Genomic DNA, 27,225 nt, shown 5'->3' with positions numbered 1-27,225 from the left:
AATACCCATGGAGGGCAGTACTCAGTGGGGAGAAGGGCATGCCTAAAGAAGTGGGCACCACATTCCATCGTCACACCCCAGCACAAAAGTCAGGAAACCACTAGATGTTTGTGGGCAATTCAGGTATGGCAGGGGTGTCCAAACTTGGGAACTTTAAGACTTGTGGACTTCAACTCCCAGAATTCCCCAGCCAGCATGGCAGGGCTGGGGAATTCTGGGAGTTGAAGTCCACAAGTCTTAAAGTTCCCAAGTTTGGACACCCCTGTGGTATGGAAAACTTTTAAGCTGCCTCATGTACGGGGTGAGAATTGACTCACTCATTCTCTCTCTCTCTCTCACACACACACACACACACACACACACGATTATATCAGCACGTTCCTGCAATGCTTGAAACTAACGAGGAACACCCTCTATCGGAGGCTCCTCCTGTGCACCCAACAACTCCCCCCTCCCGGCCCGGGAACTCTTCCCAAAGCGGGAACGAGCGCCCCGCCTTCCGACCTTCCTTCTTCTTCTATGCCACGCCTAACCCGGGGCGGAGCCAGCCCTGCTGCAGTTTATCCCGCCCCGGAGCTTTTTCTTCTTCTTGCGCAATCCGGCAACTGAATCCACCAAACGAACGGGAGGGGCGGGGGGGGGGAAAGAAAAGGCCAAGGCGACCAACGAAGGGCGCGTCTTGTTCAAACCGACCAATAGGCACAGGGCGTCGCAGGAGACTGACAGCCCAGGTCAGGTGCGGCTCCTGCCAATAAGCTCATGCTTGTGAGGTTTGACAGGCGCACGCAGGCACTGGAAGAAGAGACCCGTCAAGGCTCTATTGTTGGCGCGCGAGGCGCTTGCCGAGGCTTCGAGTGGCTCGAGCTGGGATTCATCAAATCGCTTAGAAAGCCCGGCTAACTTCGCCCGCTGAGGAGAAAGTCCCGAACCTCCTTTGAATGTTTTTATTTTGTGGGGAGGGGGTGCGCGCTCGTGTTTTTGTTTGGAGTTCTTTTGTGCGTCTCTCTTCCGAAGCCGCTTTGTGAAAGGTAATTCCGTGCGCTTAAAGGCGAGAAAAAGGGCAAGCGAGTAACGGGAGAGTATTTCTTTCTTTCCTCCCCCCCCCCCCTCTTCCTCTGTCTGTGTTGTAACGCTGTCGGTTCTTCCCCCAACCCTCACCGTCCGCTCTTGCGGTGCCACTTTCAAAACATCCCAGGCGGCGTGAGCCATTTCCAGCCCGGTCCCTTCCCAGCTTGTCGGTAGGGATTACAAATCCCATCTGCCACGGACACGCATATTGATGCTGGGGATGATGCAGCTTGCCCCACGTTTGGTTGCGCTCCGTCTTTCCTACCGCTCTTTTTTTCGTTTTCTTTCTTTCTTACGGCGTCTTCGAAGATTGCGGCTGCATTTCTTCTACCTTTCTGGAAATGCGACTTTTTGTTTTTATTTTCCCCTCCAAAATCAGGCTCCGCTGCTTTCGCTTCCTTCCGGCAGGAGAGCGCAGCGTTTGTTGCCCTCCTTAAAAAGTGGAGAGACAGCTGCAGGCTTGGAAGTTTTCGCCGGAGATAATAAGAGGAGAGGCCGGGAACAGGAATGGGGGCGGGGGTGGGGCTGCGAGTGAAACAAATGCGCCCCGATCCTAGGCAGGTTTGTCCGGATCTAAGTTTCCGTGCGTGGATGTGCTTGTTGTGTAACGACCGTGGTTGCCGTTGAAAAGTGCGAGGCAGCCGCGTGGATCGCTTTAACGGAAACGACGGTTTGACAGTTTTGCTGCCGCCTTAACCGTTCTTTTTCTTTCGTGCCTCCTGGCCTTTCTTAATATCGGTACATTGAGCAGTTTGGTACATCAAGATGTAGGTTTGAAGTAGCGAGGGATGATGGGGTTAAATGAACAGCTCTGGCCGTGTTTAATTTATAAAGAGAAGGAGGGAGAACTTGCCGGTGGGAGGAGAAATCACGCCTCCTAATTTGGAAATCCTACCCTGGAGAGACCTAGATTCAAATTCCTCTTCTGTGATCTTGGCTCTTTTACAAGTCAGCCTAACCTATTTTGCGGGATTATTGTTACGAGGGAAAGAATTGCTTTGTTTTCAGGGAAATGCAAGGAAATAAGCCTGTGTACTGTTTTAAGCCACTGAAAAGGAAAAATGTGGGGTATTTATTCTATTTAGTGTTACTGAAACTCACTGAAACTCCCAGGAGATTAGTGGGGGACATATTTGTGTAACACTTTTACCCCACTGATTTTCGCCTCTCAAGTGAACCGTCTGATGTAGTCTCAGTGAAAAATATTCGCATTTGATTATATGCTGATTTCTGCAATTTTAACTCAGCATTCCCGAACCACATAACCTGTTTTCTTTAGCTTAAAAAAATGCACATGGTGCAGCTCAAGTACTAAAACAGATGACAACTGTTATTCTCATATGAGGGGAGGGATTTCAAAACTGAAAGGGGGAGCAACTTGTGAATGAATACAAGACAGAATCAAAATGCAGTCTGAATTTCTGTATTCAATGCTATACTTTCTCTCTAATTTGTCTTCTTTAAAATGCTCTACTTTAGCAAATTGACCTTGCTGTTGAAAACAATAGGGCCATTTTTGCTCCATGGGGTCTCAGTAATTTTCTTTCTCAGAGGTTGAAGCATAAAAGTTAAAGGGAAGATGGGGAGAAGAACAGATCTGAAAGATGTGAAGGAAAGGAGGCTAGCATGTCTCCTGGGGTAACATACTTGATTTGATTTGAGCTGCCTAGGGATGGATGTGCATCCTAATTGGGATGAAAAGAGGCATTTGTATTTTCTTTTACTCTTGGGAATTTGTTACAAATTTTCTTTGATTTTGTTCGTTGCTTCCTACATATTTATGTGCACGGGTGGGGATAACATTATGAGAAGGAATATGTGCTGTAACAACAATTATACCTACTAGCTATAATTATAGCTACTAGCTACTAACAACTAGCTACTAAATTTGGCCTATAAAATCCTGGCCACCACTAGTGTAGCAGAGAGGGATAATGCAAGAGTCTTTTGCTTTGATATAATGATGGTTCAAAGCAATGTTTCTCACCCTTAGCAACTTGAAGATGTGTGGACTTTAACTCCCAGAATTTCCCAGTTCAAATCCACACATCTCCAAGATGTCATAGTTGAGAAACTGGTCTGGAGTTTTGCAATCCAGGTAGAATGTTGGAAATAACGAAGAACAGGAGTGAGTGTGGAGAATGGCAGCAGCATGGCTTATGACTAAGCAAGGGAAACCCTCTTGTCATTTGACTTGCTGAACATTGGAAACATTTCCCAGAAGAACAGTTGTGTTGTAAGAGTAGAAATGCAGGCTGAGGCATGATAGAAATATAATTAGAGGATTAATGATGTAAATGTTGATAAACAATTGCTGGCGAGCAGACTTCTGACTTGATTTGCTTGTGGCAACGAGCAGGGAGGCAGGTTTTTTTAACTGTATAAAGTGAAGGATACGCCCAAGGTCAGATCTTGATTTTGCTATGTGGTTTTCCCCCCCTCTCAGCAGGCAAATCTGCAGGGTGACTGACTCTGTATAAATATAGTTGTTGCTGTTGCTGCTGGGGGTGGGACTTGACTTAGTTCCAGACCAGCCTTGTCTTGGCTGGGCTATGAACTATATTTTGCCTTGCCCAAAAGCTCTACTGTTTCCAGCCGCATTTGGTTCATGATGCTCTGATGGGAGTAGCTCATGAATCTGTCAGCGGGCTAGAAATTGAGCTCACATGCCAGTGGCAGTTGAAATGTGACCCTGCAGTGTAGTTCAGTGCAAGAGCATCAGGTATTAGTCCCTAGTGCCTTTTGATAGCAAAAAGAAATGAAGAAAAATAAATCCTCAAATCAAGCTGAGATCCTGATAAATGTAGACAAATACAGTCATGCTGGTTTGTTGGCGATACTACTGAAGTAGTTTGCCCATTTTTGTTTCTGTTGTTACTATTGTTTATTTACCAAATGTATTTGTCTACGTCTATCAGGATCTTAGCATGTGCAGATGACTGAGGAAACATTTGAAGTAGTCACTCAGGTCGTGCAAAGATGTGCCTGCCTTGATATTTCAAAGATTTACTTCATTGGCTCTATCACATTTTTTAAAGGATTTCTTTCAAATGATTTGCATAGTCTGAAGTTATATGGGTTATTTTTCCTTCAAGTCAGGATTGACTCTTGACGACTGTCTAGACTATCTCTGCACTTTTCTTGGCAAGATTTCTGTAATATTTTACCAGCTTCTAAAGGCTGAGAGTCAGTAACTGGTCCAAAGCTGCACGGCTAGTTTCTTGCCTAAGGCAGGTCTAGAACTTACAGTCTCCCAGTTTCTAGTCTGCTATCTTAACCAGGACACCAAACTGGCTCTTCACAGACTTAGTAGATACTAGACAATCCATGCCCTGCTGGGTCATTGTTTTAGAAGTATTTCGTTATCTAGACAGAGAAACAGAATGACTACAGGTGGGCAAAAAGCTGTGGGAGTTGAAGCTATGAGGGTGCCCAAGAGATGCTGCATAGATCTGGGAACACATGGGGTGGTCCAGGTTGGAAAAGACACAAGATTGAGCACAGATTGAGCCCACAGGACAGTGACATGTGCCAGGAAGGATGTATTTTCCCTTCCCTTTCCACAGGTAAATGGCTGCTTCTGGGTGGGGAAAGGAATGAGGGATTGCAAGACTGGCTGGGAAACTGTCACAGAATGTTGAAAATGAAAGTCATATGACTACAGCATAGCAGCAGCCAGCAGCACGGGATCAGACACAGTGTTCCCATAGTTCATCCCCTCAAGACATATAGGTTAAGGATTGGACACTTTCTGTAAGTTAGCCTATTGAAATAACTTGGCTTAAAAATTGTTGTCCTATGATTCACTAATTTTTCTAATTAAATGTCATGACAGTGATCGTTTTAGTAGTATATAGATTGGTTACTTTAGCTAAAGGGAGCTTCCTTTTGTCATTAGAACAATGGTACACTTTGGAACACGTAAGCTGGGATTCTTGGAATTGAGTTTTGCAAAGTATTCTGAAGATCAGAAAAGTGGAATACGAGCAATAGCAAGATCCCAGTACCTATTTCATTTAGGTAGTCTTTTTAGAGGAATTGGCTTGATCAATAGGAGAAAAAATACTAGCGTTTGTGAACTTTTCTTCGGGATTCAGTAAAACTGTTCAATCATAAACCATCTTCATACTATTTATATCTGATGTAAGTCCTGATATTTTCTTTTTTGTGCTGCTTCCTCTAAGAACCTTGACACAAGTGTGGAGGCGGCTTTTTTTTGGTCATGTCTCGACGAAGCCAACGCATTGGTGGGACTTTTCGCAGTTATCAAAGTGAGGATACTGGGAACAGTAGAATCAGTGGAGGAAGTTCTCTGCTAAGTGGATCTCAGCCTGTGTTTACAGAGAATTCAAACAGGTAAGTCGGAAGATAGGAAGAGGGAGACTCCCCCACGTATGCTATGTATGAATTATAAAGTTTCTTCGTCTTTTGAGTGGTAAAATTAATTCATTATCGCTGCTTTCCATACTTTCAGGTTGAATCTGATCGTTTACCACAGTCATCCCCAACTTGTTATTCATTATCAATGTCAGATACAATTCCCATGATTATTAGTATTATAATTCAAATTATTTAAAAGGCAGTAGAATAGAGAAGGATCTGTGGCATAAAGTAAAAATAAGATGAGGTATTTTGAACTGTAGTATACTCAGAGTTGTCTCAATTTTTTTTATAGAACTCAACTAAGCTCAGATTGAATTCAAAACTTTAATTTTAACAGACTTTGATTTTTGTATTTATACAATTCTGTCTCACTTTTTATAAAGAGATTTTCCTGTATAGTACTAAAGATTTGTCTTGTGTTAATAGTAGCTGCTCTGATCGGATTGTGAAGTAACAGCAAGGACAAATCTGACTCAAATTAGAACAAAGTGTATCATTAAAGATTGTACCAAACAGCTTCTTAATTTGCTTTGTCCCTTCTACATTTACAAATAATGGGTATTTTAAGACTTTTCAAGATTTTTTTTTTAACGTCTGACACGTTGTAGCCCATTTCACTACAGTAGTCAAAGTACACAAATAGCCAGCATGTAATTGGTTTTAATAAGCAAGTTTATTTTTTAAATCAGTTTCCCCCGATCTGGATGGATTACCATTCCTTAATTTCCATATAATTCTATTTGTAGTTGCCTAATTTAATTGTAGTTGTGGGATTGTAGCCTAGTACTCCTATTGTCAGCAGAATAGGGAACGCTACATTAAAGTGGCTGGAAAGCTCCCATTCCCATTAGATACTTGGATTCTTTAAAAAGAGAAAGAAAAAAGAAATAGATAAACATTGTAAGTGCTACAGCAGGAGAGTTAAATTAGTCGTCATTGCTGGTATCATAAGACCTGATTATTATACTGTATGGCCCATGTTCATGCCACTATGTCCCATTTGAAATAGTAATGGGAATTGTAAATGGAAAAAAATAAATATTTGCTCATGAAAATGTTACATTATTTGTAGAGAGTGCAGGCAATTTCTTTATCATAGTCTTGAATGTTCTTACAGAAAATAACTAATGACAAAGAAAAACCATAAATATATGTTTAGTTGTATAAATGGAGCTGTAGACAGAGGCACAGAAGAGAGTTAGTGCCATAGGGAGAAGCCATTTTTGGATGCATAATTCTTTTCTTTTTTGCCTCAGAGAGCTAGTTTTAGTACAAAAATGCACAAATACTTGCTTTTCTTACAAGTAGCCATAATGAAACATGGGGAGGGGCAGAGCTCAACCCCCCCATCACCAACCCATATCAGTTGGGGATTGTAATTGCTTCTTAGGAGAAATTGAAAAATAAGCCGCCTATGGCCTTCATGTCACTGTTCACAGCCCATTTTTGCAGCCCAATTGTTCCTCAGAATAGCCCTGAAAAAATTCTGAGCACAATTTTGGGAGACAGGCTTCAAGGAGAATGAAAAAAGGGCTCTAGGAAATGAGGGGGATCAAAGATTTTGACTTTGCCCAGCCTAGTAACATCACTGTCTACACACTGCTGTAATCCTTACAGGTGGGAAAATATTCACTTTTACAAAGTGTAATTTGTAGGAGGCAAAATATTGTCATCTCAGGAGCAAATTATTTCTGACTTTTGAATAATCAGCCAAGACGTCATTTCCCTCACAGCTTTCTTTTAGGCTTCTGTTTGCCACTAATGGGAAGATTTCTCTTTGATGTGATTTGCCAGAGTGGTACTAACCTCTTCAGCTCAGTTTCTTGCTTCCTCATAAACAGCTCTAACCACATCGGAAAGCAATTATTGCTGCAGAATAAGCAGGCAGGAAAGAGAGTAGGCCCAGTATTCTATCTGTTGGTGCATTGCCTCCGCTTGGTTAAAGACGTGTTGGTGGATAAAAAGGATGTTACCATCTGTCTGTATTACTCCCACTTCCTCCATACGCATGAACTTTAAAGAAAAACGTTATACTCAGAAAAATCTTCTTATGCTATTTTATTCTCTCCTTGGAGTGTGGTACAAAATCCACCCCAAAAGTGCCAATGTTTGGAGAGCATTCAAAGGATTGTTTTATTAATTCCAAAGCTAGCAGGTTACAATGAGTCATTGGTCTCTTGCAAAGAGCAAGAACTGCAACATTATATAAATCTTATGTAGAATGTGGTTCAAATGGAACTGAGCGTGGAGCTACATAGAAGAAAACCACCAAATACAAAACAATTGCTTTACATTGTAAAGCCATTGTTTTGTATTTGGTGGTTTTCTTCTATGTAAAGTTTACAATTAATAAGAAAACAAGATAACCACAAACCAGGTATACTACTGTTTATGAAATGTGAAATCATTAAAGATGCATTCCTAGAAAGAAATACTGTGTAGTATTTTTGGTGTCTGAGTTGAGCCAAGGCTTTGGTTACTATCCTAACAGGCAACCCTGCATTCACAGCCAGAAATAAGGAGGCACAACAGCTTACCGTATATCCTTGTGTTCTGGCTCCATTCAAGGACTGAATAGTGTAATAAATTAATAATTGGCAGACACATATTACTACAGTTCAAGTCATTATTATAGCATGGTGCATGATGGCTACTGGAAAAGTCATTAATAAATATAATATGCAGTACTACACTCATATAAATAATCATGAACATGATTATAAACTGATTCAACCCAAGTTCTTATTTCAGTTCATCACAGGAGCAAACTACATGCTTTTTAAAAATTCTCTGCAAAGCAAGGTTTTTGGATAGTTCTAGTTTCCTCTTGTATTCGATGTCATAAACACCTCACGGACTAGTTCTTGAGCTCCTAGCTATAATATAGAGCAGTGTTTCCTAAATTGGGGTCTTCTGGATGAACTGGAACAGCATCTCTCCTGCCCATGCTTGTTGGGAATTTTGGTCTCAACATATTTGGAGGGACCCAGCTGGGAAATTTGCTGTAAAGTGTTGGTGGACAGGGAGATGGCCTCATTTGCTCAACCTATTACAGTTCTGTTCCGTAAATGAAGTTGCACGTGGCTATGTGGAAACATATAGCCCCACCCACCCCCAATATGCAGTTAGGGTGAACTGACAGACATTCTTACAACTTTGGTATTAAACAAGGCAAAATACAAAGCAGACGAAAAGGAAATTAGGTTAGAACTCATTAGGTAATGAAAGATTACATCACTGTAATCTTTTCCAGTACAGCCTCATCTACATGCAATGGGATGACAACTTCCAGAAATTCCAGTTGTATTTGAACCTTTACCACTTATTTAGTGTGATCCAGTTCCAACTTGCAATATCCTTAGGAAAAGATTGCTTTTCTCCTTTCTTCTCTCTTTCCCATTCAATTCTATTGTTAGGATGTGAATTCTATTAAATGGTAGGAATTTATTAGTGCTATTTCTAAATAAGAGCACTTATGCATGTGTGTACAAATGCATTTTTATGTTCTTCATCTAACTATGTACTGTCTTTTCAATGCACCATTTGTTTCTTCTCCTGCAGTCGAACCCTGAGAAAGAAAACAAGCAGTGTGAAACGTCTGTCTCCTATGCCTAGTCTAGGGATCAGTTCTGCTCCCCATACTACCTCCTACTATAGTGAGTCTGTCATTAATGAGTCTTATCTAACTGATGACAGAGGATTTTCTCTTAAAACTAATGTGGCCTTTGATGAGCCATTGGAAAGCAGTTCTTATTGGAGTAAGTATTTCTCTGAAATGTTCTGTAGCTTGCATATTCTAGAATATATGGATGGCACTTGCTTGGGAGAATTTAAAATAAGCTGCAAAGCAACAAATTAGCCCTTCAGATGTTTTTGAACTAGACTAGCAATTCACTTGGGACTAATGAGAATTGGCATCTGCAACATCTGTAGGACCACATAAGCTTTTTATTCTTATTGGCTCTGCATAGTCATTGTACAAATCCCCAATTGTTTTTCACCTGTTATCTAATCTTTCAATTAACCCTGGCCTGTAGTTAGATAATTCATACCCAAATTAGAATATTCTTCTGCATCATCTGGCCTCCATGGGCCTTGAACCTATTTCCAATTTGATGCTCTTGGAAGACAACATTTGGAGTAAATTTGTTAGCCTTTGGGATCTCTCAGGGTCCTTTGTTGTGACTTACACTATTTATGCAGAATGCTTCAGAGAGTTCATTCAATCTTTATTTGTTGTATGCTGTCAATATATGTTTGACATTGTATCATTTTTTTCAATTGGTGCAATGGATATCAGCCAAATGATTTTGGAATATTGTTCTGGATGATGAAAGTTAGAAGTACAGCAATACCTGAAAGGCCATGCGTAGTCTTCTCTGGATTAGTTGGTGGGGTTTTGAATGCAAGGCAGTATTAAAAACAATTGAGGGAGAATTGGATTGGGACACGTGCTGAAAATCCAGCACAGGAAAGACTATTCTAGGGAAGCTGGTTGATGGAATTCTCAAACATCTAATCAATTAATATAAAATATTGCAGATCTTCATGATGATGTAATCCATCACCTGCTTCATCAACAACAATTATTAAACATGAACATGAAGGGGGGAGGGGGTAGAATTCCAAAAATATACTCAAGGCACAAGGAAGATAATCTTTAAACTCTCCTGCAAATTTCACTAAATGGGATGCTTTATTTGAGCTTGTCTACAGTTGATAGTATCTAGTTTCATACAAGCTTTTGGTAGGAAATGTATAAAAAAAGATTGAGTTTATTTTTAAAATAAATGTTGTAATTTGTGGTCAGGTGAGGATCTTTCACCGAGAAGGAGAAGAGGTATAGGGGGCATCGAGTCCAATAAGAAAATCAACGGATTAGGAGACAGGAAGACATATGACACCTATGGTTCTTCATCTGGTTATTCCTCTGAGGATGACTACACAGGTATTGGGAAGTTCTGTGACCCTAAGCAATCAGACGAGGCTCCTGGGGGAAAAACATTGGGGAAATAATTTGTTAACATCATTTACAGCCAAAACTGGTTGGCTTGGTAGACTAAAGTAAACCATCAGATAACAAAAGGCCTGATGAACTCCTTGAACTGCATATATTGAAGTTTTCCTCAAGGATGTGCATACTTAAAACCTGATTTCTGGTTCCACCACAGGTCCTTGTTATTCCACTCATCACAGAGGAAGTTGCTTGTCTGTTACTTTTTTTATAAAAATAAGGACGTTATAATATTTTTCAGTTTGTTCTTTAAAAAAAACAGCTGTTGCGAAACTGATCTGCAGATTGGTAAAGCAGAGAGAGTAGTCAATAGTTATCATCTCCATACAGTTGGCAGAGGATGAGCTTAAATTATACAGAGGAAAGATTAACAATCATGGCTGAAACCTGCTTTCATAAGTCAGACAAACTTGGCCACCAAAACAGTACAGCTGTTAATATTTTATTTCTGTTTTAGATAGATAAAGTAACGGGGAAACCACTGGATCCAATTTGACTAATTCCTGGGTTACAAGATTCTTACCACAGAATCCAATCTGGCTCAGTCACCAGAACCAGAGATTTAGTCTTCTGAGCTTTCAGACTCATGCTGGAGTCCATCCTCAAGGAACTTCTCTCTAGCAGAAAATATGCTTTGGTCTATTTGGTGTGCGGTATTTATATGGTGCCTATATAGATTTATATTTATACCACACACTGAATAGACCAAAGTACACAAAGTCCCCTGAGGGTGGGCTCCAGCATGAGTCTGAAAGCTTGGAAGACTACATCTCTGGTCTAGTGACTGACCCAGATTGGACCCTGCAACGTTATCCTGGGGACACATAGATTTGCCTTCATTCTTGCCACAGACCGTGGAGTGTGCATCAGCTGTGTCCTCTATTAACTGCATGCAATGCTTTTTAGGTAGGATGTGGGAGAAATCGCTACCTTAAGACCACCTTTACCTGTTGTTAAGCTTAGGGTAAGGTGGATGTGGGCCATTGTCAAACTGGGGCAGACAAAACAAAGAAAAAAGAAAAAAAATCAATGATGACTTGTTAGCTGACAAAACTATCTTCTGCTTCTTGCAGGTGGTTCTTCCATGGACCAGAATATATCCAATTTTGGGTTCAAGAGTGTCCTCTCCAAAGTAGGATCCTTTATTTGGCTAGTGCTTTTAGCCCCAGGTAAATGGAAAAAAGTTGTTAGAAATTTGATTAGTTATGTTAACAAAGGAAGCTATATAGCTGTGTTTATGTCTCTGTACTGCATTTTCAGTACTAACTTATCTATATAGAGGATTATATTAAGAGATTTTTATTCATATTAAGATTGTTTATATTAAGAGATAGCCAGAGGCTTAGGATCAAGCATCTGGAGAAATTCTAATTCTTCAGATTCATTCTTTGAGATTAATTTGTCCAAGAATTTCAATTCAACTTGGAAAAAAATTATTTATGTATTGAATAATTTTTAAACTGTCCAGAGTCATTGGGAGTCAAGGGGCATATATACAATATGTGTAATTAACAATATCTTGTGGGTTTTGGTAAACCACCATTTATGCTATTGAATGTGCAAATAAGGCTTCTGAGAAATTCTGCTGTAGAGGAAGGGAAGAGATGGAAAGAAAGCTGAGCAGTTACTCTTTTAAAAGCTGTTCTGGGTTTTTTTTTTTTGCAGGACGGTTCTTTGGTTTGTTATACTGGTGGATGGGGACCATGTGGTATCGTCTAACAACTACAGCCTCTCTACTGGATGTCTTCATTTTAACACGGTTAGTGGGAATAGAATTTGAAATATAAAGGGATGTGGCTAACTTTGATTCCTGGATGGATTGGAAAAGTAACTGAAAAGGGGGGGAATAGAAGAAATTCCTGCAGGTGCACAGCTTAGAGTATCCCCAAATTCATCAGCATTTTAGAATGTGTGTGTGTTTTAATGCTACAGCCCTGTTTCATTTAATAACTATCTAACCAACTAGAGGCTTATCATATGTACAATCCAATAGCAGATACTTAAGAGTTGTAGGATGGACTTAAAAATTTGAAGTGGCCCAACTCTACTGTGGTTGATGATTGGGTTTACACGTTTTTCTAAATATTTTTTCACCATTCAATAAACTAAGAATAACTGGATTCATACAATACTAAATCATATTCCATGCAGTTTACAAACCATACTACAATAGCTGAATCTACCCAACACATTAAGTCAAAAAAACACAAGCAGACTATAGTTTCATAAAAACATTGCACGTTGGCTTAGCTGATTGGATGAACCTAGCCATTATAATTAGTCATCTGTGGCTTATATCTTAGTATATTATATATTTGAGGTTAAGTAAACAACAGAGTACAATATGTGAACCAGGTCTATCTATTTGATTACTTTCCAATATTAACTGCAGCACTTACATTTGATATGATGTCATCATGCCAATAACTTAACATGAAGTTGGGGTGTAAACCTCATTTCATTGAGGTTCACATCACAGGTTCTATTTTCATCGGCAAGCTGAGGCAGCACTGTTTTGCTTATAATGCTTGATTTTGCCTTGTATTAACAGTTTATTCTCTCTCTCCTGTTGTTTGGGTTCTAGGAGCTATCCAGTGTTGAAGAAGATAATGTTGTTTATGCTTCTGCTCTTGCTCCTGAGCTCTGTTGGTTATGGTGAGTTTCACATTTGCCTTTGTCTGTGCCTCTTAGAAAGTATGAGATGACATCACCCTGAAAGTAGTATTATTGTAGATCTTATATTTCAACATGTGATTCTTTTTGCAGACTTTTGCCTTACATTGTGCAACTGTTGAGAAGGGAAGAAAAAAATGGGGGAAGGGAAACATTTGTTAATGCATTCCTATTTTTTTCTGTTAAAAATTGCTTCCTCTATTTAAAAAATGTACTTCTGATTAGGAGAATCTGTCGTTTCTTTCATGACACTTAAGCAGATAAACTCAGCTAGAAAATTTTAATTAGGAAAACAGCAACCAGGAAGAATTGGGAAGTCTTTCCTCCCCCTTGTACACTTCTTGTTCTCAGGAAAGCATTCCACTCAAGCAGTGACTTGTCGCAAACAAAATGAGATAAAAATGTTTATTGGTACAGGTCTGGAATCGAGTGAGTCCAAACCCTTGCCACTCTTCCAGATAAGTACTTAAAAGATTCTTGGCTTTAGAAATATAGTTAACAATGCTGAAACTAATGCTACTGTGCAATAATATGAATCAATTGTCAGGCTCGTATTATATCTTCATTCTGTCGAGTGACTTTTAAAAGATTACCCCCTTTTTAATTGGTGGCTTCTTTGAGAGAGACATGTGGGAATGAGTCTCACAATCCAGCTTGGAATACTTGTGAGAGGAATTCTGGACCCATTTCTTAAGAATTATAGGGCTTTGGTGTTTCTCTGATACAACTGGAAGCTGAACTGAGGAGGGCTCAGAGTTCAGAGCTTTGCTTCCCAGTGTGGTTGGTGCTAACACAATTGAAGGTAACACTTTTTTAGTGTTTCTACGCTAAGGCTGCTTCCTTCTATGTTATATCTTCTGTCCAATTGCAACCACAGCTCCATTTGATCAGACAATATCCATAATAACTGCTGAAGAGCTACACCTAATGGCTAGAATCACTTTGCTTGGAAGACCAGAAAAATATAAATATAATTTTAAAAAATGCTTTTAAGAATTACATCCATATAGCGGTGTTTCTCAACCTCGGCAACTTCAACTCCCAGAATTCTCCAGTAAGCATGTATCAGCAATATGATAATAAAAGGAACTTTATGATGTTGCTGATAACAGGATTAGTTCTTTCCGTACCTGACCTTTTTCTCTTCTCTTCTAGAAATATAACTTTGTGTGTAATCTTCCTGAGAGTATGGTCCTAAAAACAAATGAGAACTTAAAAATACAGAATGTAACACTGAACTCTAGAATTATGTTTGTCAATATCTTGAGTTTCATTGAATGCAATCTGCCAGCCCTCATATTTAGAGTCTTCTAGAATATACTCTGCAATTATCGTTTATCATTTTTTAATTTGATTATTCTACTTTTCTAATTATTTTAGGTGCATGGTATTTTTATCCCTTTGGGCTTCAACCTTCTATGTTTTCTTGGGGAACAGTGAAATTATTTCCCTCTGGCACCAAGAAGGACCAAGAAATGGGAGAGACTGCTGTATTTTCTGAGGTGTGTATTATGTGGATTTAGAGGAGTTTTTGTAAAGAATATTCATGTTGGATATCACCTATTGCAAAATTCTCGTATTTGCTGAGAATTACACAGTGTTTTAAGAGGAATCACTAGGATGTCTTCATGTCATAAATGTAGCACAGACACTTAACCAGCTTAATGTTATTTTGGTAGATTCTTTCAGACTGAAAGGTGGTATGTCATGGCTAAAAAATTGAATTAGGAGGGCCCTAGTTTGAATATTGTTTTTGACAAGGATTTAGTACACGATCTTAGGCAAGGAATATAATCTCAGCTTCCAATCCTTCTATTTACAATTTAAAATACTGATTTGATCTACAAGGATATCTGCAAATGTTAGCTATTTAATGCATCTTCAATAAGCAATAGCAATGTGCAGTATGATATCAATATCAAACAAGAATATGTATAAATCAGTGCGGAATTTAGCTCTTAATTGGTTTGTAATCACATTTGTTTAATGAAAAGAAGGACTAGGGGAGACATGATAGCAGTGTTCCAATATCTCAGGGGTTGCCACAAAGAAGAGGGAGTCAAACTATTCTCCAAGGCACCTGAGGGTAGAACAAGAAGCAATGGGTGGAAATTAATCAAGGAGAGAAGCAACTTAGAACTGAGGAGAAATTTCCTGACAGTTAGAACAATTAATCAGTGGAACAGCTTGCCTCCAGAAGTTGTGAATGCCCCAACACTGGAAGTCTTTAAGAAGATGTTGGATAGCTATTTGTCAGAAATGGTATAGGGTTTCCTGCCTAGGCAGGGGGTTGGACTAGAAGACCTCCAAGGTCCCTTCCAACTCTGCTATTGTATTGTATTGTATTGTTTGCTGCCCATCTCATTTTAAAGTGACTCTGAGCAGCTTGCAACATTAAAAGCCATAAAACCATAAAATATAAATATTTCTAAAAGCAATAAAATAGAATTACAATCCAAAGAAAATTTATAGTTATGGGGAGGGAGCAGGATGAGTGGAGGGAGGGGAGGGGAGATTCTTAATTCATCAACCACTTCCAGTGTGAGGCTCTCCTGTTGGGTCCCCAAGTCAACTGGCAGAGCCAGGTCTTCAAGCCCTAACGGAAGGTCAGATGGGAGCTGATCTCACCTCAGGGGGCAGGATGCTCCAAAGGGAAGAGCCACAATAGAGAAGACACCTCTCCTGGACCATGCCAGCTGAAATTCCCCGATTGATGGGCCCACAGCATGGATGGGCAGGGAAGTCCATTGAGATGGTTCATGAAGTAACCTGGTCCTGTGCCATTCAGGGATTTTAAAGGTAATAACCAAACCCCGAAGAGTACTTGGAAGCAAATAAGTAGCCAGTGCAGTTCACAGGGCAGTGATGTAACATAAGCCACCTTAGGGGCCCAAGAACTACCCACGCTATCATACTCTGCACCAGTTGTATTTTCCAAATGCTCTTCCATGGTAGCCCCATGTAGAGCATATTGCAGTAGTCCAAATGTAGATGATAAGGGCTCAAGTGACTTGAGCACAGACACTGGAATCCAGAAAAAGCCACCGGTGGTGGGGTGTGTGTCTGATGTAAATACTGTAAATATCTCTATACATCTCAACGAAAATATTAATATAATATAAAATAATAATTAAAGTGAATCATGAAAATTATACCAGGTCTTTGCGTTACATATTGGAGCAACCTGGAAACCAATATAATGTGAGCAAAAAAATTATCCCTTTCACTTTAGTCCACAAGTGATCCAGGTTTCTACTTTTTTATTGGTTACAGTTCACACATAACATCCTGCACAATTCTGATCTGGAGATTATTAAACTCTGGATGAAACTTCATTCTTTTTTTCTTTCATTTTGTATCTTGATTAAAAGGCCCAGCAACAGGCTTTGTCTCGGCTCCAGGCGCTGGAAAGACGTTTTGAGGCCCTGGAAACTGCAGCTTCTATGCTAGAATTCCAGAAAAGAAAGAACACAGAAGGTGCCACCCTCTCTCATGAGGATACCTTGGTGCTCCTGGATGGGTTGATGACTCAGCAAGAGGCAGCCATGAGAGAGAAGCTTGGCTCAGACATAGATCTTCGTCTCCAGGTCAGGGAGCAAGGAGACCAGTTGGGACTAAAGGAAAGGTGCACTGTAAAAACTTGAATTATTGTGACCTAGAGCCACTAATTGCTCAAAGAATGTTAATCTCCAATCTCAAAATATGTATTGGGACCCTAGCTAGAAGCTTATCATACGTTGCAGTTCTATTCTACCATAATCTGTTCTAAACAGACTCTTGGTAGTTTACCATAAAATAAAATATAAGGTATATAATACAAAAAAAAACAAGTACCTAAAATACCTAAACCACTAGCAACCAGTAAGTGAGGAGATGGTTCAAATACCCTCTGGAAGAATTCCATCCTCAACTTCTGGAAATTGAACAGCATTAGAACTACAGTAAATAAACCTCCAACTGTCAGGGTTCCAACCGATGCCCTAATAAAAGCAGGAGCCTCAAGCAAAGTTTGAAGAAAAATCCAATTGTTTATTAGGAGCACCATGTTGGCACAGACCAAGTGAAGCCAGTTCTGATTTCACTCAGTTCATGCCTTGCCTCTGACCCTGTTTCCCCCTCCCCCCAGGTGCATCATCAGTCACATTCCCCAATGAAGCAATTTCACCGGGTCGTAGAAGTTACTACCTCTGGCCGTTGTGGGTCTCTGTGGAGATGGCCTTGACTTCGGCCAGCTAGGATGTATTTTGTTTTGACTGAGGTATGAATTCCTCAATGCAACTGTGAGGTGCGATTCCCCATCCCCCTGCCTATGGCAACTCGGGACCAGGTCAGGAAAGCTTCACGAGTTGACACCAACAAAATGTCATACCAGAAGGCTGGCCCAACCAACAAAAATGCTTCAGACCTTCAGCCCCATTGACTTTCACAAAATGTTGAACAATTAATTGTTTCTTGTGGCATAATCAAAATGGTTGGGCCAATTTCAGGGGACAGATTCAGTCCTGCAAGTAACTTGAAGGTCTTTATAGGTTAAACCTAGCGTTTGAAATTGTACTTGGAAGTTAATAGGAGCCAATGCAGGGCCCAGAATGTAATTATAAGGTAATCCTACCAACTACCACTGGTGAGCACTTGGGCCACTACATTTTGCATTCACAGAACCTCAACATTTAATAAACGTGACAAAAAATTCACAAGATAAAGAAATGCTAAGATTGCGCTGATATTACCTGAAATCTCATAAGAACTCAGAGTGAGATTGCCACCATTTCATAAAATATGTATGTAAACAGGCTCCTGGTATCTGAAAATATTGCTGTTTTTTGGCATAAGAACTAAGTACAGTAGTGTGAAAAAGTTGGAGTCTAGATGAACAGAAAAGAGGATTGCTCTTTATAATTACATCTTTGAGCTGAATTCATTTTTATATGTTAAAGGAATTTGAAACAAGTAAAATTTAAAACTCTGCTTCAATTTAAAGGACGCCTTTACTTTTTTAATCAGCATTTTCCCCATTCATTAATGTTTGTGTTCCTTTTTTTCCTTTTTATTTAGGATAAGTTGGATGCTTTCCAATCCCAGGTGCAGAAGGATTTTGACAATCTCCTGAAGAAAGTCTCTCAGACTTCTGAGGTAGGACTTGTGTAGCATTTGTAATAAAGTGGACATGATGTAATGGTATGACAAAGCCTGTCTTACTCTGAAGAGTTTATGCATGTAACATGTCAATATTTCAGAGGTGTTTTTCAGAACTTTTTGAAACATCTGGCAACACTATTGGGCACGATCAGTTAAATGTTCCCATTTAAATGTGAGGCATATGTATCTTATCCCATGTACCACTGAATTTTAGCAGACTTAGTCCTTTAAAAAAACTTCCATGTATACAAATAGTTAGCTATTAAGGGCAATGGTCCAAAATGAATGGTATCTTAAATTCAGTCTCTCTGTGCTGTCCCAAAATTTGGGGAGTTTGGTGGAATTGGAAGGACTGCAGTGGGTCTGTTTATTGAAGCAAAGTCAGCTACTCATGACACACTTGTGGAAGACTGATGATTTTCTATCTTTTTTAGTAAGCATCGTAGACTTGAGTTTTTCTTTTTCAACCTACATTTAAAGGTTAACTACAGTTTCTTTTTTTTTCTGCTTCAAAATGGTGGGGAAATATAGTGCAAATGTTCAACCATTAAAGCAGGTGGTTGCTTTGGGGACTATACAATATGGAAATGGGGCTCATAATCTTGATGCGTGAAAGCATCGGTTTGTCTATTCATGGTTTAGCCTAAATCTCTAGAGAGTCTTGACTTTCTTGAGTGGGTTACTAGCATTTGCTCTCTTTTTCTTAGCCAGCTTTGGGAGATCCCAAATGCAACAATAACCTATATTTGATAACCTATATCTAACAGATGTACATGTCAGGACGCTATCCTACAAGTAATTTAGGAACATGAACTGGTGTAAAAGTGGCTCAGAGATCAACCATACCTCCCCCCACTTTCTTTTTCTTTTTTACCCTTTTTTGTTTTGTTTCATTTTAGCTTTTAATCATCTGCCTAAGATTTCTAAGAAACTTGCTTATAACTGATACAAAATCTTGCCTATGCTGACTAGAGTTTCTCCCACAGCAGGTGGAGGCCCAGACAGTTGAGAAAACAGCTCAGTGGCAAAGGTAATTCGAGTGCAATGAGTAAATTATGTTCCTATTTCTGGTGAAAAGGAGCAAAGGAGTCGTGGAATATTCTTACACCTTTTGCAGGAATTGTTATTCTAAAAAAGCATTTTAGCACTTATAACATTCAGTGCATTTCTACTGGAACTATTACTTTAGGATAATGATTATTAAGTGATTATTTTAATTGAGGTTCCACTTAACTTTTCTGCCTGTGCTGTTACCATACTTCAGGTCATTTCAAGAAGGCATAATAAGCAGGAACATTTCTATCGCATCTGAGCAGAATACTGTTGTTTCTGTGCTATGTTTACTAAGCAGTGCTGTAAGAATACACATGCAATAAAATAGTATATGGAAATTTAGATATATTTTTTAAAAGAGAACTATGTCTTCCAATTTATGTGTTCATAGCCAAATATGATTTTAGTAAATTGGGGGTTGCTCATATTTTGTATCTACATTCTTGAGGTAATTCTTCTCTGTACATTGTTGAATTACAGGATTGTTAACCCTCCAAGCAGTATTCCTGGGAGCTGGGGTTCAATACCCTATGGAAGATAATGATTGCCCCTCCACAAAAAGCTAGACACCCTTTATATGTATTTATTTAAAACATTTTTGCTTTGCTGTTCAATAAACAAGAGCTCCGAGGGCAGCTGACGTAAAACTCATTAGCAAAGCTTAAATTGGTTTTTTTCTAAAGTTGCCTTGCTATGATATGAGATTATCCAAGGATTTCATTTACTATGAAACTCTGTAGGATATTATTATTAAAGATTAAATGCACAGTTTGGATAACTGTTCATAATTTGAGGATTAAAACATTTAAAAGTTCATACCTTTTGATAAACACAGTTGAAAAAAAGTGGATAAATACCTTTTATTTGCATTGGATTATAAGTAGCACCTCAACATTTGTTCTGTTTTTTCCTCTTTCAAAGCTCCATAAAAGAAGACCTAATGAATACTTTCCGAAAGGAAATAGATAAACTGGAGGACCATTTATCAAGTCTGAAAAATGAACTTGGGACTTTAGGTTCTAATCAGAAGGCATTGTCAAGACAAGTGGAATCTTTTCCAGGGCAGATCAAGGAAGTGCGAGAAGATGTGAGTTTCCCAATGTTTCCCACTTTTAAATCAATTTGTTCCAAAGGTTCTTCCACTTGTGGTCCTGCCCTCTAATTGTCTGCCCCATTTCTCTTCCCTCTGGTGATTCAAGGTGCCACTCAAACTTTATTGGAAGGAAGAGGGTATTTGGGAGCACTAGTATAAATTGAACAGATCATCTCCATGTTTTGTAGATCAGCCAGGTCTTCAACAGTATTACAGAAAAGGCAGGAAATTCCTCAAGTAAATTTAGGAAACTTTCTAGAGTTAGGTTTTAGACTGTATTAACTAATCCTGCAGCGAGTTATAGCAGGCTTCACTGTAAAAATTATCAAAAAGTGATCCATCCATGACAACATCCCCAGCCAAAACATTTCCTATAGATGATGAGACTAAACACATTTAAGAAGGTATCAGATTAAGGAAGATCTGTTCTTTAAAAAGACCACAATAATTCAAAAAGTCTTCTGAAATAGGCAATACACTGTCTATCTCATTTGATATAAAACCAGACATGATACGAAGAGTGAGGATGGAGGAATAAGATGTTTATCAAATGTGTTCTTCTCTTAATGATTTAGGTGGAAATTCAGCTTCCGACATGGTTTAGCCAATTCCTGTCCCGATCTAGAGAGGATAAAACTGGAAAACCTTTTGTCCAGCATGAAGAATTACAGGAGCAGCTACGCAATTTGGAGCACAAAATCCTTGCCAAGATCTTGAAGGACCAAGAATTGTCTGCGCAGGATGTTGGAGTCACTCTTCATAAAGAAGGAATTACAGGAGTGACTGAGGAGGTATGAGGATGTCTTTCTAGTAGATCTAAGAGAATCATCATTTAATATCTACTGAATAAATGGATGCTTATATGAGATGTTCTTGTGCATATGCAAATCTAGATTGCAAGAACTGCTCTGTGATTTACATGTGCATTAATTGCACTGTTTTTATTTGAATAGGTTCCAGAGTTCCAGAATTAATAGCACTTAGCAATAGCAATTATACAGCCTTCTCTAAACAGTTTACAGAGTCAACATATTGCCCCTAACAATCTGGGTCCTCATTTTACTGATCTTGGAAAGATGGAAGGCTGAGTCAACCTAGAGCTAGTGAGAATTGAACTGCCAAACTGCTGGCAGTCAGCAATCAGCAGAATTAGCCTGCAGTTCTGCATTCTAACCATTGCATCACCACAGTTCTAAACTACCATTTTGTGGATTCTGCTATTAGTCATAAATAGATTCTGAAAATGCACCCTACAGAATTTGGACAAACACCTTGGGCAACAAGGAGAGGGATGTTAGCTTTATATATTTTTTTTCTCTTGGCCTCTTTACTCATCCCATTTATTGCAGATAAACAATATGTTTTATGCAGCCTTCCCTGTGTCCTTAAACTAACCCCAGATGCATGAAGAAGGCTGTTCCATCATCAGTTTTATTGGCTTCTGTAGAGGAGAAGTAGAGATATATTCCCCTTACCTTGGTATCAAAAGGTTTTGACTTAACTTTGCTGAAACGCTATCCTGACCAGGCTTGAAGCCACAAAGTTGAGGGGATAGCCTTCTTTCCTTATTTCTCACCCTATGGAAGGGCAACACTTGTGAAGCATTTTATGGCTGTTAGCACAGGGATGCACAGTCTTTATATCTCTCAGCTTAATTTCAGTTCCCTTTATATACAAACAAAAATAGATGATTTCATATTTTTATAAGAAGCTTGTTTCTTGGAAGAGTGAGAAAAGAGAATAGGTGTCCCATCACTTTGTGTGCTCCAACTCCAGCTCTCATGTGACCCTTTTTAAGTTGTATCCCTTTAAATATTCTTGTATCCAATCTTGCTGTCTTGTTTCAGCAAGTTCATCATATTGTGAATGATGCCCTGAAGCGCTACAGTGAAGATCGCATTGGAATGGTTGATTATGCCCTTGAATCTGGAGGTAGGTTATCCAAAAAAAACCCCACAACCCCACACAAACAAGTTTCCATATACAATACAATACAATAGTAGAGTTGGAAGGGACCTTGGAGGTCTTCTAGTCCAACTCCCTGCCTAGGCAGGAAACCCTATACCGTTCCAGACAAATGGCTATCCAACATCTTCTTAAAGACTTCCAGTGTTATCAAGAAACTAGAATTATTTTGGTCAGTTTCATCTATAAGTTTTAAACATTGGGGGGGGGGGATTATTTGGTGTGTGTGTGTGCTTTGAATAATAAGTAATTCAACTAAATTAAAACACAATGAAAAGGGAGAAATAACAGACAAAGCTAAAAGTTCAAGAAAATGGAAGAAAGTAGAAAGAAGGAGCTTCTAATATTCTTCACAGAACTTATAAGTACAATCATATTGTAACCTCTTTCTCTAACGTTACAACATAAAGTGTGCTGCATTTTCAGGCTTATTGCTTCACAAAAGCTGGCAAATTTTTCTTACAGGTTCATTCTCTGCAAAAAAATCTTTTTGGCCAAGAATGAAGCATACAAACATGTTCTAATAGTCTAATACCAGATTTCTAGTTCCTCATTTACAGAATGATTTGGGGATTAGCACGGTGCACAACTTATCTTTATCAATTCACTTTGATTACAGGGGCCAGTGTTGTCAGCACCCGGTGTTCAGAAACCTATGAGACCAGGACTGCACTTCTTAGCCTTTTTGGCATACCATTGTGGTATCACTCCCAGTCTCCAAGAGTCATTCTACAGGTATGGGTTCATTTTCAAAGGAACAATAGAACCAGTCTTTATTTTCACTCCAGAGCATTTTGCTTATGTCCCCTATTTGTCACCCAGTTTACTTCCTGTGGCTTTTGCTCCATTGTGGGGCAGACAAGTTTTTGAAGCAAGGAGAATGTTTCTTCCTTTCTCTACCATTTATTGTAATCACCATGAGATATTCATAGTTCCTTTGTCACCTAGTTCATTCAAGAAGGGAAGAAGCTTCTCTGCAGTGTGTTATTTATAAACTAAAGAAAGTTGGAAGAGGTCATTTGCCTGATAAAGGTAGAGACAGAATAATTTCCTGGCTTAAAAAAAAACATTTAGGGAATGATAAACTTAGTTGGATGTTGTCCTATTATTTCACTGGGAGGCAAAGCTCCAAACATGCTTCTAGAGGAATTTTTGCTAAAATTATTTTACATTTCCAGTTTTTATTTTGAATAAGATGGTGATTTCATAAGGGCCAGTGATAATTTTAATGTGTGAATTTCTGTCAAAAGACTGCCCAACGTTTGTGATATTCTTTCTTTCGGTTGAATAGAGTATTCTTGTGCCTTGAGAGAAATAAATCTACATTCAAGGATTTATTCCTTTTGCCTAACATTCTTGTTTGCCTTATTTGATACAGCCAGATGTCTATCCTGGAAATTGTTGGGCCTTCCAAGGCTCCCAAGGTTTTGCTGTCATCCGCCTTTCAAGCAGGATCCATCCCACTGCTGTGACGTTAGAGCATATCTCCAAGACGCTTTCTCCCAGTGGAACCATTCCCAGTGCCCCCAAGGACATTGCAGTCTTTGTAAGTCTGGCAACAGAGCAGGAAAGAGCAAATTATAGTCATCTCGTCCTGGTAAAGGGCAGATTTTCCCCCCATCACAGGGAAAACACAACCCATAAATGTTTAGACTAATTTATATTTAGTAACTAAAAGCCAAAATAAAATAAAAATTGAATACAGTAAAACTATGTAAAATATAAATACAATAAAGTAAAAGAGAAATAAATGTAATGTCATCCATCAATTATATGTTTATAATGATCAGACCTCTTTTTGCTATGTTGGTTCTATGCAAGTAGTCTTCAACTTACGATCACAACTGAGCCCAAAATGTATGTTACTAAGTGAAAAATTTGTTAAGTGAGTTTTGCCCCATTTTATGACTTTTCTCGCCCCATTTGTTAAGTGAATCATTGCAGTTCTTAAATTATAACACGGTTGTTAAGTGGATCTGATTTTCTCATTGACTTTGCTTGTCAGAAGGTCGCAAAGGGGGATCACATGATTCTGGGACACTGCAACTTCCATAAATGCAGTGGTGGGATTCAAATAATTTAACAACCGGTTCTCTGCCCTAATGATTTCTTTCAACAACCAGTTCTCCAAACTGCTCAGAAACTTAACAACCAGTTCTCCCGAAGTGGTGCGAACTGGCTGAATCCCACCACTGCATAAATGTGAGTCAATTGCCAAGATCCAAATGTAAATCATGTGACCACGGGGATGCTGCAATGGTCATAAGTGTGAAAAATCATCCGAAGTCACTTTTACTAAACAAACTATTGTAAGTCGAGGACTACCTGTATGTCCCTTGCCACTTGTGTGTTTTATTTTGGCTCACAGCTACACAAGTGGCTATGAGCCTCCCTTGCCTGCATCTCTCATCATGATTTTTCTAAACTCCTCAAGGCTTCAGCTCTCTCTTTTCCTATCCCCATTCTCACTTGTTTGCTCAGGGCTTAGAGGAAGAAGGGCATCAAGAGGGCATCCTCCTTGGGAAGTTCACCTACAATCAAGATGGGAATCCTATCCAAACATTTCACTTTCAGGTAAGAAAAAGGACAAGACATGGGGGTGATGGTAGACTAAGGGCTTCAGAGCCTGCAGGAAAACTGGACCTTATTTGCTGTTCTTATTCAGTACTGAATGGGTTTGTGAATAAAGCCTACTAGTGTATCTTATTTATATAGCCTTCCCCAAATAAAGAGCCTGTTTGTGAAATAAGTTTCAAACAATAAAATATAGGGATTATAATAGTAGTTTAAGTATAACTGTTTTGGTCTCACTGTGTTATTACCACCAGAGTTACCCAAGGATTAGCCATTATGGAGGCAGCAGATGGATTTTCCTAACGTTTTAAGGGACATAGCCCAAGAGTCTGCTCCTACTAAAACAATAATAATAATCATTAACACAATCAAACATCCATATCTGCTTGTCCCTGGTCCTTGGGAAGGATTTGATAAAAGGATAAAAATACCAAATGCAGTTTGAACATCTGGCTATGCAATAAACTATAATACAGTGAAGAAATAGATCATTCTGCCCCATATGCTAATATCTCCTGGTCAAAGAAATGGACTTTAAAGCTTTCCCCAACCTTCATATGTGAAAGATTAGATCCCTCAGGACAGTGATGAAGAATTATAGTTCAAGCTATCTGGTCTGCACAGGTTGGGGAAGAAGGAAGGCAGGTTGTACCCTTTTGTCAATGTTTGCAGAGTTCTGACAGCAATGCTGAATTAGACATATTTCTATATATGATAGAAACAAATTAGAATCATTTTTGAGGCCTTTCCTATTGGTTGTTGGTAGAGGAATCTTTAAAAAGTTTATTTATACATTTGAATGCATGTACCCTGCATCTTGCCTTCAATTTGTGGCTCCTAACACTCCCAGATTGCACAATCGATTTTCAATATTTTTTTAAAAAAATTAAAAATGTATACACCGAACATTTAAGAATTTATGGCACCCACATTTTCCCTTAGGGGAAATCATACCCCCCAAAAGCAGGCTTTACTCTGTAACCAAATATATATATTTTAGCATCTCCAGGGAGAAAAATAAAAATAAAGCCCATGGCTGAAAAAGTGACATATTCCTGTTTTAACTGATTAGAGACATGTTACTGTTCTCCAGGCAGTAAATGCATGTTTGAACTAAACTAGGCCAAGCTGAAGGAGCAATCCTCCAGCATTCTCTATGGGTCACATTTTTAAAAGTCAGCTTTTTCTTTTGTTTTCCCATCCTCAGGATATAGACAAACAGGCAGCCTTCCAGCTGGTGGAGCTAAGAGTTCTCAGCAACTGGGGCCATCCAGAATACACCTGCATTTATCGTTTCCGTGTGCATGGAGAGCTGGTCTCATAACGTCTTCTTGCACCACTAGCTCAAAAGTCACCTACCTCAAGATCTGCACTTCAGACTGTGAAAGGCAGTTGGGAAGCAGTGCCAGGATGGCAAGCAACCTGGGATGGGCAATATATCTTTTTTGCTATGTTGTACAGAGACGGGATGTAAGCTGTGACTCTCCCTGATCAGTCAGCTCTCTCCTGGAAACAACACTCTTCTGAATGCAGAGGAAGAAAGAGGCCTTTTGGATTTGGTATTTTATATTTAGTTGTTCTTAAAGCAGATTTTTAAACATATTTAATCCAGTTCATATTTACCCTGTCCTTTATACTTCTCCAAACCTGATTTCTGGTTGTTCCTTTAAAGCTCAATTTTCTGGGGACTGAAGGCGTGTTTAAACAAGCTAAGCAATGCAGAAAAAAAAATTGGCAGTGACATAAGGTTTGGTGTGAAGTAAGGCTATATAAAGCTTTTGCCAGATTCTAGGGTTCTATTTAGGCCCTCATTAGTGTATTCCCCCTCCCCCCAAAGCCTCAACCTCTTCATAGAAAGGTGCCTTTTACTGTGCCTACTCTGAGTGATTCTGGGGGATACAGAAGGTCTGCTGGAAACTCTGTGCAGTTGAAAGTTTTTAAAAAATGGTCACCTTTATATTACCATCATATTGTGTGGAGGCAGGTAGAGGAATATTTTCATGAAATCTGTCACGGATAAGGATTGTAGACTTAGGGCCATTCCTCTTCCTGTGTAGGCAGGATTCCACGGGAAGCAGCAATGCACAGAGCTAGAGAGAAATGGGGGATTGTTTATTAGGGAACTGTGATGTGTTTAGAAATTCGAAGCTGCAGTTTTGAAGAATGGAAAAAAAGAGTTTTTCTATGAGGAAAATAGTGTAAAGATAAATTAGAGTTATTTGTATGGATTAAATGTTCGCATATGTCCCAATGTGCAGTATTT

General features: G+C 39.2%; 1 protein-coding gene across 5 annotated transcripts; it reads left to right on the top strand.

The window, feature by feature from the left end:
- The first annotated feature begins 576 nt into the window (after positions 1 to 576).
- On the top strand, positions 577 to 27,213 carry SUN2 (Sad1 and UNC84 domain containing 2). Of its 5 annotated transcripts, none has more exons than XM_081958809.1 (18): positions 577 to 1,028; positions 5,253 to 5,424; positions 9,013 to 9,209; positions 10,262 to 10,399; positions 11,539 to 11,634; positions 12,131 to 12,224; positions 13,050 to 13,120; positions 14,519 to 14,640; positions 16,510 to 16,725; positions 18,194 to 18,271; positions 19,264 to 19,307; positions 20,252 to 20,417; positions 20,999 to 21,214; positions 22,271 to 22,355; positions 23,008 to 23,123; positions 23,767 to 23,934; positions 24,870 to 24,962; positions 26,170 to 27,213. In XM_081958809.1, the coding sequence occupies exons 2-18, from the start codon at positions 5,291 to 5,293 to the stop codon at positions 26,284 to 26,286; spliced, it is 2,151 nt and encodes a 716-aa protein (XP_081814935.1). In that variant the 5' UTR covers positions 577 to 1,028; positions 5,253 to 5,290; the 3' UTR covers positions 26,287 to 27,213. The 5 variants fall into 5 exon arrangements, with proteins under 5 accessions (XP_081814935.1, XP_081814938.1, XP_081814939.1 ...); XM_081958812.1 differs by lacking the exon at positions 577 to 1,028 and adding an exon at positions 1,205 to 1,629; XM_081958813.1 differs by lacking the exon at positions 577 to 1,028 and adding an exon at positions 1,671 to 1,806.
- Positions 27,214 to 27,225: the final 12 nt, after the last annotated feature.

Source organism: Natrix helvetica (genome assembly GCF_964273705.1).
Source record: "Natrix helvetica genome assembly, chromosome: 6".
In the NCBI taxonomy this organism is placed as follows: Eukaryota; Metazoa; Chordata; class Lepidosauria; order Squamata; family Natricidae; genus Natrix; species Natrix helvetica.
The sequence above is the reverse complement of the archived record's forward strand: the minus strand, read 5'-3'. Positions and strand labels throughout refer to the sequence as shown.

Coding starts and splice junctions, on each gene's coding strand:
- SUN2 (XM_081958809.1), top strand. CDS start 5,291: ATGTCTCGACGAAGCCAACGCATTGGTGGGACTTTTCGCAGTTATCAA. Junction 11,635..12,130: donor GCTAGTGCTTTTAGCCCCAG/GTAAATGGAAAA, acceptor TTTTTTTTGCAG/GACGGTTCTTTGGTTTGTTA. Junction 13,121..14,518: donor CCTGAGCTCTGTTGGTTATG/GTGAGTTTCACA, acceptor TAATTATTTTAG/GTGCATGGTATTTTTATCCC.